General features: G+C 35.5%; 1 protein-coding gene across 2 annotated transcripts in view; it reads right to left on the bottom strand.

Annotated features, from left to right (window-relative positions):
• PTPRA (protein tyrosine phosphatase receptor type A) overlaps positions 1–14,852 on the bottom strand; it is a 203,864-nt gene that overhangs the window by 71,967 nt on the left and 117,045 nt on the right. For both annotated transcript variants that reach the window (XM_051965682.1, XM_051965683.1), the window contains exon 4: positions 7,589–7,658. In XM_051965682.1, the coding sequence (XP_051821642.1) occupies positions 7,589–7,636 (48 nt within the window). In that variant the 5' untranslated portion in view covers positions 7,637–7,658. The remainder of the gene's footprint in view (positions 1–7,588; positions 7,659–14,852) is intronic.

Here is a 14,852-nt window from a genome sequence, read left to right as displayed (position 1 = left end):
TTCAGGAGCACAAAATAAGAAAGGACACAGGGCTATATGCAGAGGAAAAGAGTATAGGAATATTAATATTAATCAGAGCACCCTGCTCTGATACTTATTCCCTAGGTATTCCTAGATAAAACTGCATCATTTGAGATTTCTCTGCCAGGGTTTCTCAAACTTTTTTCCATTCAAGACCCCTTTTTGCCCAAGAAATGTTTACATGACCCCAGTTATAGAGGTATATAAAATAGACATACAAATCAAACATTTATTGATAATAAATCAAAAAGAAATTTATTTTAAAACAATTCGTTGGTATACATATAATTTTGCCATTTGTTAAAGAAGAAATAAAAATTGCATACTAATGAGATGGATGTACTTGTTTTTATATAAAGAATTAAATCTTGGTGAAATATGTGATACCTTTCATTGCTGCCAGGTTTTTTTTTTGTTTGTTTGTTTGTTTGTTTTTTTTTGTTTTGCTACACTCATATTCAGTGATGCAATCCCATATGGAGTTGTAACCTGTGAAGTCCAGGTTAGCATCCTGGATGCTTTAGAATCAGCCAAGTCAGGATAAGCAAAAGTCCTTGGTCTTTAGGGGGAAAAGTGAAGGGAATGGACACAAGTTCTCCACAACCTTCCTTCTCCACCACAAAAGTGACTCTGGCTTGTTTTACTCCACCCCCTAATCCCACCTACAATTCTTTGTATACACCAAAAGACAGAGCCAGCACAGAATAATGGGAAGGGCCATTTTCCAAGAATATGCTAATAGAGTATTGTCCAATAAATAATTAGCCTTAAGTGCTCGGTTGTCTGATTCCAGTGCATCTACTCAGAGTTCCAGTCCCTTACAGTAACCCACTTTAAGAAGCTTTGCTCTATACCAATGAAATCACGGGTCTAGCCCTATTGCTGTTTTTATCTCTATTCACCACAGTTTGTTCGGTCATTACCCATTTTATAGGCATGTGCTTTCCCCTGAGTTTTTTGTTACTACCAAAAAAATGTTGCCATAGTTTTTATATGCAGAAATTCCCTCTGTTTTCTACCTACCTAGATGAGGTATATGCTTAGCAATGACATCACTTAGAATACAGAAACTACAGGAAAGAGAGAAAGGACCAGACTCACAACTTTCAGTCCATTTGGTAGCAGGAGTGGGAGATTAGACAGATTGCTTGAGTAGTGTTGATACTTGCTACTGATTTACCTCTTTACTATTATCACATATTTACAAATTAAACTATTTTACTTTCATTACTAAAAGAGGTCAAAGTACTTGTGAACAAATGAAATCTAAGAGAAAGGAGAGATTTACAAGTAGAATGGGAACAAATGAGTCAATCAGACTATTTGGAGCCTTGAAATAATAGGGACTCATTCTGTTGCATTCATGAGGGCCTACTGTTAACTCTGATAAGAGTGAGAGCTTTAAAAATCACCCCTAAAGACCTTGGAGCTTGACAACTTGCTTGTTCCCTTTAAGTAACAATTTCTTTTTCTCACTCCAATCCTCCCTGTTTACCACAAGTAGCTAAGCCCTAGAACTGCCCAGAGGATGAGGGGTATGTCTCAGATACCAGTGCTTAGCACACTTTCTGGCACATAGTAATAAATTGACTGACTAAGTGATACCAAATCAGAGTTTGAAAAAGATGAGGCTCTGAGAGAAGAGAGCATTCCTCTATCCATTAGCAACTGAAGATATCACACAAAAGAGATTGTGAGGTAGTAGCTGGCTAGTTTTCCAACTATGCTTTTACCTGAAGACCTGCCTGCAAAATTTTCCCAGGGATTAACTAAGGTTAGTGTTTTGATAAGCTTTCAAAGCTATGTCCCTAGAAGCAACCAGTCAATTGGTAGCTAAGCATTAATTACGAATTGATGATAGAATAAACTAATTCTTTTTGGGTAAAGTAAATGGTAGTACAGTGGAAAACATTTTGAATCTGAAGCCAACAGACCTGTATTCAAATCCTGACTCTGCCATTTGTTAACTATGTGATCCAAGCTAAGTTGCTCTACTTCTCTGGGTCTCAAACTCCTGGTTGGTACAATGAAAGAAATGGACCCTGGAATCTTTAGGCTTGAGGTTCTTAATCAAGGGTCAATAAGCTTTAAAAAAATTTTATAATTGTATTAGATATAATTAGCTTTCTTTGTAAACCTATGTATTCTATTTTATGCCTTTAAAAACATTATTTTGAGAAAAGAGTCACAGGTTTCACCTGCCAAAGATATCATGATACAAAAAGCATGAGTAGATGTCCTCCTGTAAGAAGAATAAGGAAGGGAGTAGAAGAGGTGACTTCAGAAGAGTTTTTAATTTGGAATAGTTGCTGTCAGAACTCTGCTATCACATCAATCATTAAAGAGTAAAAGGATTGGCTTACAGAAGACAAGGTTCAGTTGGTAGTGTACCTGGTCAGCATAGTTGTGTAACTTTCTCCAGGGACATTCAATAATATTGTAAGAAATGGTGGCTAACAGGAATAACACAAGTTATAAGAGCAAAGCAGTGGGGAGGGGAGGGCAGGCAGAGAGAGAAAGGAATGAGCATAAAAAAGAGAATAAGGCAAGAGATTCAAGCAAAGGACAATGTAAAGTTAGGCTGGTCTCGATTTTATAAACCCATAGCTGAAGATACTGTATCTTGGAGTTTGTTTTTATGTCCTATACAAATTCTTGTTTAGGTTTAGTAACAGATAAAATTGTTCCAGATGAATTTCATGGGCCTTTTAAAAAAATTAAAGTTAACTTGTACAATGTTTCACTTTTTAAACTTTAGCTTCAAGAGAATGGAATGAAATGCAGTACCTCCTTATAGTACTATATGTTAGTTTACTTCAGGTATATGGTAGCATTTATTTCATCTGCTTCCTTCAGGTAGTCTCTATTATTATTTTACCCTTAATTGTCTTATTATTTTGTCATATGTTTTAACTATAAAATCAACTTAACCTTAAATATGCAACAAAACCAACAATGACCACACTGTGAAAAAAAAAAAAAAAAAAAAAAACCTTTGGTTTGCCAAGCCAGCTGCTGTTCTTAAGATCCAATATTATTTAAAATATCCCTAAAAATCTGCTTGAAAATGGCTGGCTAAAGACAATTCCAATAGATTTGGGATGGAAAATGCCATCTGCATCCAGAGGGAGAACTATGAAGACTGAATGCAAATTGAAGCATACTATTTTCACCCTTTCTTTTGGTTTGATTTTTCTTTTTCATGGCTTTTTTTCCTTTTGTCCTGATTTTCTTTCATATGACAAATATGGAAATATGTTTAAAATTATTGTACATGTACAATATATCATGTTGCTATCTTGGGGAAGAAAGGGAAGAAGGGAGAAAAAATTTGGAACTCAAAATCTTACAAAAATGAATATTGAACACTATCTTTACATATAATTGGAAAAACAAAATGCTATTGAGAAAGAAAAGTTAAAAAAAATTATATATTTAAAAAAAACAAACAAAAGGAAATTTCTGGATTAATCATCTCTCATTCACGTGGCCAAGTCAGTCTGGTTGCCAGACTGGAAACCCAGCAAGCCACTGCAATACTCCAAGTTTATTCTTAGCACATTTCTTCTACTTGAGTTTACTTAACACTGACCAGCTAATTCTGAATTTCACTATTCACTCTCCTCCAAAAGAGAGGTGTATTATAATAAACTACACTTCAGTATTGGAAACTAGTGATATTTCTATGACATGCTACTGTGGACCTCTGCTTAGGATCATAGCTTTTTATAGTTTGTAAGGATTTCAGAAGTTATCTAGTCAAGTCTTCTCATTTTACAGATGAGGAACCAAGACCAAGTCCCTTTACTCCAAACTGAGTACTCTGTCCACTATACAATGCTGCCTGAAAGTCAACATAAGCATGGTTTTAAATGGGGCTCAGTAGCAGACAGATCACAATCTAGTTGACTACAATATTAGTCTTGCTCCTATTCAGTGCTGCTATTAAACACTTGAAGTAGAGGGAGAGGAATGACCAGAAACTGATTATTTATGTGGGAAAAGTTAAGGAAAATGCAATCTTATACAGGCCCCAAACTGACAGTAACATAAAAAATCAGCTGCTATTCCATCTATTCTACCTGGGTATCTATATCTTACAGCTATGTCGGGGCCACACCCTCAACTTTCATTACATTAGAGAAGAAAGGGTCTCACCTGAGGTTTCTACTCTCTTATCAGTAAATATAACATTGGATACTGTTTTACAGGGAAAATTCAATTTCCCCAGTAAAGCTGGATATGTGACATTGTTGGTCTTCAGATTATGATCAAAAACTAGACCATTCATGATGATCTGGCAAAGTAAATATAAAGTATTTTGAAAATAAGTCTCTCTCCAGTTCTTGCCTCAGAAAAGAATGGAGAAAATAGACCTTTGCAGAAGTGGGATCTATGGATATGGTTGACTGCATATACTCAACTCCAGCTGATGTGTGGAACAATTTTGCTGAACTTCTTTATTCTATTTCTAAAATTTTTTTGTTGCAAGCGTCCTCTTTGGGCCTCAATTAGCTCGTCGGTAAAATGAGAGGGTTGAACTAGTGACCTTCATGGTTCCTTCCAACTCTAGAGCTATAATCTTATGACATTTTCAGAAATAAGAGATGAGTGGAAACTAGGTGGCACAGTTGAGAAAAGCACAACATGTACACTGATCAAGTTTGATATGAAGTAGGAAATGCTAAGAATAAAAAAGAAAAATAACAAAGCAGCTCTAGGAACTCTTGAGGTGGAAAAGAGTACTATCAGTCGCCTATGAAAAGATTTAAATGCTAAAGAAAGAAAAGGTGAGCTTTGTTACATCATCTTGTCAGGAATCAGGCCTTTCTGCTACTTCCTGATCCTCTGCTCACCTCAGCCACCAGGAGTGTATTTCATTCTTAGTTCCAGTTCCAATTTATGGGAAGTCTTAATCCCATCAAAATGTAAGCTCCTTGAGGCACTGTACCTCCTTAAATTAGATAATGATGACATACAGCTTGCTTGGTTCTCTTTCAGGACGAAGATCAAACAACCAACTATTGGAACTAGCAATCATTTTATCTAATCTATCAGAAAACTTTGTACTTGACTGTTCATTACAGGTAAAAGACCCATTGAAGTTTATTAAGCAGGGGAGTCACACAATCTGACTTGCCTTTTAAAAATATCACTTTATCAGCTATGTAAAAGACATTATCAGAGAGATGAAAAATTTGAGATAGGAGTGACATAGGCTGAAAATATGAATGGAAAAAAGGAAAGGGATATAAAAGGTGTTGTCAAAGTAGAATCAATATAACCTGATGATTAGTTAGAAAGGAGAGGCTCTAGGGATAAACTAAAGCAAAAAGTTAAGGATCATAGAAAAGTGGTTGTAAGAAAGCTGGAGTTAGCACATAGAAATTTATAAATTCCAAAGAAGATTATCCCTAAAATATAAGGGCAAATTCAGAAAAGGTAACCCTTATTAAGATAATGATGATGAAGATAGCTAACATTTATATAGGGCTTTAAGGCTAACAGAATATTTTACATGCACTATATTATATATCCTCACCATGTGAGGATCTGGCCTCAAGTCCCAAGATTATCCATGTTTTACAAATGAAGAAAGGGGGGTACAGAGATGGTAGGTAAACTGTCTATGGTCACATGGCTAATAACAGAGGCAAGGCTGTCCTCAACCTTATCCTCAAGTTCAGCATCATATCCACTACACCCGGCTTCAAGAACTGGTACTTATTTGTATCAACAATCCTCAGACAGAGTTGGGATTGTGTAGGATGAGTGCTAGATCCCCTTTCCAAAATTAACTAATCAGAGACACCTTCCGGTACAAAGAGAAAGCATTTATTTCGTCCCTGAAAGGAGAGGCCCAGACACACACCCTGGAGCCACCATGTGCTCATGGAACCTGACCAGCTTCCGACTTGTTTAAAAAGCCAAAGACCCAAGCCTTTTCATTGGATAGACTAAAGGGACATAACCATCCTTGACCAATGGTCACCAATGCTGTCAGCTTCCTGTGGGTTGCATCACTTACTGTAACTTCACTGACTTGGGGCCTAACCTTTCAGCTCTGGGAATAGAGATCATGTGACTTAGGCCTAGTCTTACCCAATCAGTCCCCTTCAGGATCTATAGTGATCCCAAAGTACAAAGATTCCATGAGAATCTTTTTTTCTCTGGACAATGCTCCTGGGAGAGAAGCTACAAAAGGAGCTAATCCATTGTTAGCTATTTCTTTCTAATATCTTTTATTATTTATTTATTTGTTTATTTTTTGAATAACTTTTTATTAATAGAACTCATGCCAGGGTAATTTTTTACAGCATTATCCCTTGCATTCACTTCTGTTCCGATCTAATATCTTTTAACTGCAATAGGAGCCACAGCAGATTTCTGAGAAATAAAAAAAGTTATAAATGAAAACACCACCTGAAGTTTCTCTTGAGAATAGTCTATTGTGAAAATCATTTACTAAATGGTATCTAACAGACAGACAGTTATTCTCTGAAGCAGCCAACTAACCAGGAACTGGGAAAAGTTAATGCTATGAAAAATCTGGTGCAGCAAAGCTTTTCTCTCTTTGAACATCATTTCTGTTTTTTTCAGATGTCTGCAACATGCCATCCTGGTACATGAAGCCTTACTTGTTCTGGCATTTACAAACAGCACAGGACAGAATTTTTACTAAATCCTACACTCCAGATTAGCTAGGTTAGCAAAGCTCATATAAATTATGATTCACTAATATTTGAAAATGTTTTAAGAACACAGAAACATGAAAAATTAGATACTGAATTCTGTAGTTCTTCATTACTTGGCATACTCACAGCATTTTGAAATCCCTCTAGCTATGGCAATATATTTTAAAAATACCTTGGTAACTGAGGAAGGAGAAACTTATTTTTTTTATTATCTTTTATGCTGTAAAACATATTCAAATGTTACATTTTCCTGACAAAATGCCTTGTTCTGGGAAAAAATTTAAAAACCTTTAAGTTTTATAATACTTAAAAAAAACTTTAAGTATATAAAGCTAATAATAAAAACTTAGTTCTGCCACAGCTTCACTGTCCTTTTAGGTGCTATCCATATAGTTACTAGCTGGACAATCTCCCTTAATCTTAAAGTTATGCTGGTTGACTCTCATAGAAGAAAATTTAAAAAACAAAACAAAACAAAATCAAAACTAATGTTTATAGCATTACATAGTATTTTAAATTTTGCACAGAATTTTACATAACATACATCACATATGTATACAATTAGCTTTTTTAAAATGACATTTAAATTGCATTTTAAGTTTACAAAATAATTTACATCTGTTATTTCATATGATTCTCACAATAACCTCTTAGGATCTGGTGTGATCCCAAGACACCTAGTCCTTATAATACACTGGTATTACCTGTATTTTATTCTAATTTCATGAAGAGTCTTTTGTATGTCTTAGCTATCAGAAATAGAAATAAAATTGAGGGTCTAGGTTTTAGCTTTGCTTGTAATGACATTAACTTGAGTAAGAAAACTGCTTTTTCAAATTCCATTTTCAAAATAGAAACTACATTTTCCTTACCTTAGTTATTAGAACAGCATCTTCCATTATTACCCATTGGACTTCCATAAAGATTTTTTAGCTGTACCACCTGCAATCAATAAAAAATCCTTTTAGAGATACAAAACAATGTGAGTTAAAAGCACAAGTAAATTCTTTGTAATGTAGTCTGCTATCACGGTCTTTCTTAGGCATTCAGAGAACATTCAGAGACTTAGAACAAACCACTTTTACTTTCTGAGAGATCTTCAGACCTTTTGGCACACAATGAATACTTAATCTTTCTTCTAAAATTTCTTTTGGAGGATTAACATCATAAAGTACTCTTTTACAACGCTAGTGAACTGTTCTCTAGTATGGTTACTCCAGTAAGAACCAGTATATCATAGGATTACAGATCTAGCAGAAACCTCTAGTCTATTTGTATCTGATCAGCAATCTCCTCTATAACAAGCATTCATTCATTCTCAACTTAAAATCTAAAGAAAAGATGATCTACTGAGACTATCTTCACTTCTGATTTCACTTCTGATTGGCTTCAATTTTTAAAGATTTTTAAATTAAGCCAACAATATTCTCTTTTTCATTCATTGTTCCTAGCAAATACAGTGGAGGAAAACAATGAATTTGGAGTTGTAGGGCCTAGATTAGAATACCATCTATGTCATTTTTTTCTCTCTGAGCCTGAGTTTTCTCAAGGGGGTAGAATAGAGAACCTCTACATTTCCTTCCAGTTCAAAATCCCATGAATCTATATTCTATACTGCTAAATATCTAGGTTCTTCCCCTAAAACTGTCTTCTCAGTAGGTTTAATGAATCCCATGTACAGAACGGATCTTGTCTGAGGATAGAAAGTGAGACCAAGTGGTAGGCCTGTAGAAAGAGGTAGCTCAGTTATGCAAGAAAAACACAAGCACATGTATCCATGACCTAAAAAAAAAAAAAAAAAAAGTATTAAGTTTTAAGGACAGTTTTTCCTACTTTTTTTTTTAATAATAAAGAATTTCAAGGATCAGAGCTGTCTAGTTTTCCTCAAAAAGCAGAGCAATCTGCGGGAGTTGTCAGCTGGAATCAGGAGCATCTGAATTTGAGTTATGAGTTTGCTGTTTACTCTCTGCATAATCTCAGACAAATCAGTTAACATTTGGGGTCTTAGTTTCCTCAATTGTAACATGGAAGGACAGTAAAATGAGATCATCTCCAAGGTCCCTCACAACTGTAAAATCTTGTGATGCTTTAAGCTGCAGAGGCAGATTTGGTAGTTCAATGAAAGGAAATCCTTCTTAAAAATTAGAGTTGCCCAAAAAGGAAATGGGCTTCTTTGGAAGAACAGATTCTTACTCACTGGAAGCCTTCAAGGAAAGGCTAGATGACAAATTGTTGGATATGTTACTGAGGAAATTATTTTTTGTGGATAGGCCAGACCACATAGACTGAGGAGTCTTTTCCAACAATGAAATTCTGAGGTTCTATGAACATGCTTTATGAACTCATAACATGGCATTATGGAAAAATCAAGACATTTTAAAAGAAACCTTAGACAACATCTTGTATGATCCCTTCATTTTAGAATGAGGAAACTAAGGTCACAGAGAAGGAAGGAAAAGAATAAGCATTTCTAAATGCCTCCTATGAAACAGGAATTACACTTTTACAAATATTACCTCATTGATCCTCACAAAAACCTGGGAATAGGGAATGTCATTATTAGCTTCATTTTGTAATTGAGAAAACTGAGGCCATCAGAGGTTAAGTGAATTGCCAAGTCACAGGCTAGATTAAGTGTCTGAAGTGGATTTGAATTCAGGTCTTCCTGAGTCCAGGTTCATCACTTTATATCCTCTGTACCAGCAGTTGCCTCTGATCATTGTCCTAGTGAAAGAGCTGGACTAGAGAGTAGAGTTTCTTGGTATAGTTCCTTTCACAACTTCTAAGCAAAGGAAATACATTCCAATTCCTGAAATTTTATATTAATGGAATTCTAAGAACTAACCAAAATCTACTCCCCAGAAGCTTCTGTCTCACTATGGCAGCTGAATGATAATTAATGATTCAGAGATTACCAACTCTTTCCCTCTCTGAGCTCTGATTGGTTCGAGAATGGAACAATAGATGATGAGAGGATGAAGAAAGAGTCATTCCAATTGATGTACAATAATGCCCACCCATAATGCAGCCAACTAACATACCAAATCACCCACAACAAAGAAAACCAGAAAGTAATTTGCAACAAGGAGTTTGCGGCTAGGTTCTTTCTTAGCAAATTTTGACTTCAACCAATTCAATTCAGTTCAATTTCATTCAAAAAGAATTCATTATGCCATGTGCCAACTAAGGGACAGCATGCTATCAAGGACAGAAGGCTGGCTTGGAGTTCCAAAGACCTGGGCTCTAGTCCCATCTCTGACACTGACCAGCTGAACCCTGGAAAAGTCAATTAACTCTCTCAGTGTCTCAGGCAACTCTCTCAAACTAAGAGGCACAGAAGGTATCAAGCTGTATTGATAGATCTTCCTTACTGCCAATCCTTCAAGACTTGATTCAAATCTCACCTTCTTTGCCTTTCCTTCTTCCCAATCCCAATGCCAGTTCTTTCTCTCTGAGATTACTTTTCTGGTACTTGGTATAATACCAAGCAATCTCTCTCAATAGAATTTGAACTCCTGGAGGGCAAGGATTATGTTTCTATCTTGATTTGTATGCCAAACAAATCTTTCTGACTGAGTTCCCTTGAGTAATGAAATTGCAGGCCAGGTTTAAAAAAAAAAAAAAAAGAAAAAAGTGGTAGGCACTATGTTAAATAATGAAGCTATAAAGACAAAACAGAAATAGTTCCTCATCTCAGGGAGCTGACAGTCTATTAGAAAAAGGATACTGTCTAGTGAGTTTAGTATGAGGAAGGGTAGAAGCATAAGATGAAAATAATTTGGCCCCCCAAAAAGTCCTGTTTTTAAAGTGAGGGCTCTCTGTTCATAAAAAATACCATTCCCACCCAGGGGTGCTCAGAGTCAACAGAAGTAAACTCACTACAAGAAGGAATCATTTCTTGACCCTTCTCAATTTACAATTAAAAACTGAAGCTAGATCTAGTCTTTTCTAGTATTAATATTAACTCTCTGCTTTCTCATATGAGACCCAAATAAACAAATCAGACAGAAACCAGCTATTCCTATTTTGGAACAAAAGCAATCTTTGGCAGAACCTATTTAAAAATGTAAATCAAAGGAAAAATTCAAATTAATTAAACATTTATTAAGCACCTACTATATGGATTCCCTTTTTTAGGCCCTGGGGGGAATAAAAAATTTATATATGGTACAGTCTTTATTCTCACTGAGTTCAAAGTCTAGTAAGAGGAAAAAAATCAAAGACAATTGTTATACAAAATTAGACATACTAACTACATTAAAGAGACACAAACAAGGTCCTTTGTGTAGCAGAAGGGGGAAATTTGTTCCTGGTAGAAATATCAGTAAGCTTCATAGAGAAGTGGCATTTAATTTGGAACTTAAAGAATAGGTAGGAATTCAAAAAGTGAAAGGAGTCTCAGCATCCAATGTACATGCTCTGGATTTTACCTGTTCAATTAATTCATTTATTTATATGGCTTGCTAATCTGGAATGTAGGCCCATTTAGTCCCTCTTTGGTGTAAGTGACTAAGAAGTAGACTTAGGTTATGAGAAGAGAAGCATGAGATAAGCCTGAAAAGACAGCATGGCACCAGGTTGTGGAGAACCTTTAATATAGGATTTGGGAGATGTGAATATGTCTGTCACCAGCTTGACAGGAGCCAGGGGATATGGAAGAAGACTGTGAACCACATGCTCAGTTCATTCTTATTTGGGCTTGGGAGACAACAGTGAGAAGTTTTTGAAAAAGGTAATGAAGATAGATCAAGTGAACCTTACAGGAGGAAAGCTCACTGAATGGTGGCAATAGAAAAAGGGTCTGGAAATAGCCTTGGGGAGCAAATAGTTTCTTCTGGCATTATATGTTTATAGAATACGAGAAAGTGTCCTAGAGAAACAGCCAGAGATGCAGTGTGTTCCAAGGAGTACCAGTTTTCTATGGCTATAAGAAGCTGGGAAAAGTGATATATAAGATGAAATATTAGGTGAAGGAATTTTGCTAATTAAAGAATGAGGGTGGGTAGGTAGGAAAACAATATTTAAATTACCAATATCTCTTTGTTTTAAGAGGAAAATAGTTTATAAAACTTAATTTTGGTGCAACAGAGTGTATCCTGACATGTTCCAGATAGCCAGCTGCTTCTCCTTATGGTTTCTGTTTGTGAAATATGTACTGTTTGCTTCTCATTAATGCCTCAGTAACTGATTAGGATTAACTCTTTGGTTATAATTTATTGATTAGAAGATTTCTGAAATAACCACAATTGATTACTTTCCCCGTATTTGAGAGAATATATTGACAATTGAGAGAATATGTTACTATTTATAGTTTGGGGAAACATGACATCTACTTCCCATTTCCTCTGCTGGAGCCATTGTTTTTTGTTTGTTTGTTTGGTTTTTTGTCACTTGCTTTTCTTTCTCCTTTCCTTTTCTTTTATTTTAAAACCTGGAACCCAATCTTTGTAAATCCTGGCTTTCTCATGATCTATTCATGCATGTCTAGCATCCTTTCTCTCTTGAGAGCCTCCTATCTCTCTTCAATAACTTCTCAAATCTTGACACAAAAGCAAACCTCAAATGAGAAAAGTACATATTACTTTCTTTGTCAAGCAGAAATGTCAGGAAATCATTAAGAATTTAATGAGAGCTCCAGGAATACAAGAAATTCCACTTTGCTTGACTTCACATTTTCTGTAACCAAGTCCTCCTACAGGTCATATGTGTAGCAATTGCTCAACTGGAGCAGGAAGAGAATAGGTGGAACCCATGTGCGAGACAACTGGGGTGAGCAGAGGAGCAGAAAACAAATCATAAATTTTCCAAACAGCTATGGGAAGAGTGCTGGGTAGAATTCTGGAAAATTCAGATTTGTGGGACAGACCTCTTTTCCCCTCTGGGTCCTTATTCCCTCACCTCTCAAGTGAAGAGAGATTGAACTAGGTCAATCTTTCTGTGAAATCCCTAGCAGGGATTTTATGTCAGGTTTGTTTTGTGTCACACAGCGTAATATGAAAGTTCAGCAGGAGAGGACAATATTTTTTTATTGATGTGAGAATTCTGAAGCCTCTGACACTGTGGTCATTGACTTCTCTCCAGGGTTTTTTGTTTTGTTGTTGTTGTTATTATTGTTTTTGGTGACACAGCTCTATCAACTTCTGTGGGCTTTCCTCAATGTCTTGTTGGAGATCTTTAAAGGTAGGGAGGTGGTATAATAGAGTGCTGAACCTTGAGTCAAGAAGATGGGAGTTTAAATCTAACTTGTAACCCTGGACAAGTCACTTACCCTGTTTTATTCAGTTTTGTCATCTGTACAATAGGGAGCACCTACCTTCCAGGGTTGAGGATAAAATGAGGTAATATGTGTCAAGTGATTTGCAAACCTTAACGTGTTTTAAAAATGCTACCTGGTATTATTGTTATTTTTCATATCACTAATCTTGGGTTTTGAGGCATCATATTAAAGTTGAAAGAGTGTTGGAGAGGGGATTTTGGGAAGAGGTTGGAAGTAGGTTAGAAAACTTTTGGCTCTCCAAATTTTCTACACACAAATACATACACATAAAACATCTCCTCAGAGCAGCAGAAATAAATGCAGGGATAAACTGTTGTCCTAAGATTACATGAGAAGACCTCAGGAAAAGCCAGACCTCTAGGGGTAGGGGTTCATTCCCAGTGAAGTACAAAAACCTCTAGGCCCAATCTGTAGAATCAACAAACAAGTTCTGGGGGCAGCTAATCAGAGAGCTAGAGATTTAATTTCACAGAAAGTTTAGGGTCTGAGCACAGAGCAGGAGATGAGGGACAGTTAGGGTCCAAACCCAGCAATGCTAACCAGAGGCAGCCTTAGGTGCATGTATGCATACTTGGTGTGTGCAGGGACAAGGCACAGGGATGCTGTGGGCATCTGCAGGAGAGCAGAGAAAAGACTTCAAGTTGGGTCCCTGAGATGGATCTCAGAAAATAACAGTAAAAAGAACCTACAACATCATTTCCCATACCTCAGGATTACAATTTGATAACACTAAAACACTAAAACAAATATTAAAAAAATCAAAATAAAGCAAAAAATAAATAAAAATGAATAAGCAGAGGAATTCAACCATAGATGGTTACTATGGGGAGAGAGAAGATCTGGGTTCATATTCAGAGGAATAGAATGGAACTTTAAAAAAGCGATTTTTTTTTCAATGAAAAATGTCAAATGGTCCCAAGCACAGAAAGAATTCTTGAAAGAACTTAATAAGGATATCAAAAATTAAATAAGAGAGATAGAGGAAAAATTAGGGGGAAAAATCAATCCAAGAAAACCAAGACAATTAGGAAAAGAAAGTCAATCAAATGGAAATATAGAATAAAAAATTTAACTTCAAGTCTAGCTCTTTATCTACTGTGCCACCTACCTGCCTCTACATACAGATCATGCAATATGCAAATTAGAAAAAAATAAGATAAAATACTGTTTAGCTATGTTCAGTGGGCAAATTCTTCCCAAAGGACAGAAGAAATCATAAAACATTAAATAACATGAAACTGAAAAAATTTTAGCAAGTTAAAATTAATACAGCAAAAATAAAAGGGGAAGTAACAAATTAGAAAAACTCTTCATATGAAATACGACTAAAAAGGATTTAATATCCAAGATTCATAAATAAGGGCTTTTGTTTATATATTTTACATATATAAAAGAATAAAAGCCATTACCCAATGCATAAGAGATTAAAAGATAAGAACAAACAATTCTCAAAAGATTTATAAATTAGTAGCAATCATAAGAAATAATGTTCCAAAATACTAATAATATAGGAAATGTAAATTAAAACAGTTCTGAGATTTCATCTCACACCTAGCCAAGATAACAAAAGATGAGAATGGTCCATTTTGGAAGGGTTATGGAAAATTGGTCAGATTAATACACCATTGGGAACACATGCTGTAAAGCAATTTTGGCCCAAAAAGTCAAGTAATATATACATTCTTTGAATTGTGATACCATTGTTATATCACAGATGACACTAAAGAAAAAGACAAAAAGGATTCCTAAAATAAAATACTTATAGAAACATGCTGTAGCAAAAAAACAAAATCACAATGGATAGATTTAAAATGGATAATTTAAACTGGGAAAAAATTGAAGAAAATATAGTAAGTGAA

The sequence above is a fragment of the Antechinus flavipes genome, chromosome 6 (assembly GCF_016432865.1).
Source record: "Antechinus flavipes isolate AdamAnt ecotype Samford, QLD, Australia chromosome 6, AdamAnt_v2, whole genome shotgun sequence".
NCBI classification, from domain to species: domain Eukaryota; kingdom Metazoa; phylum Chordata; class Mammalia; order Dasyuromorphia; family Dasyuridae; genus Antechinus; species Antechinus flavipes.
Note: the sequence above shows the minus strand (reverse complement) of the source record. Positions and strands in the feature narration are given on the sequence as shown.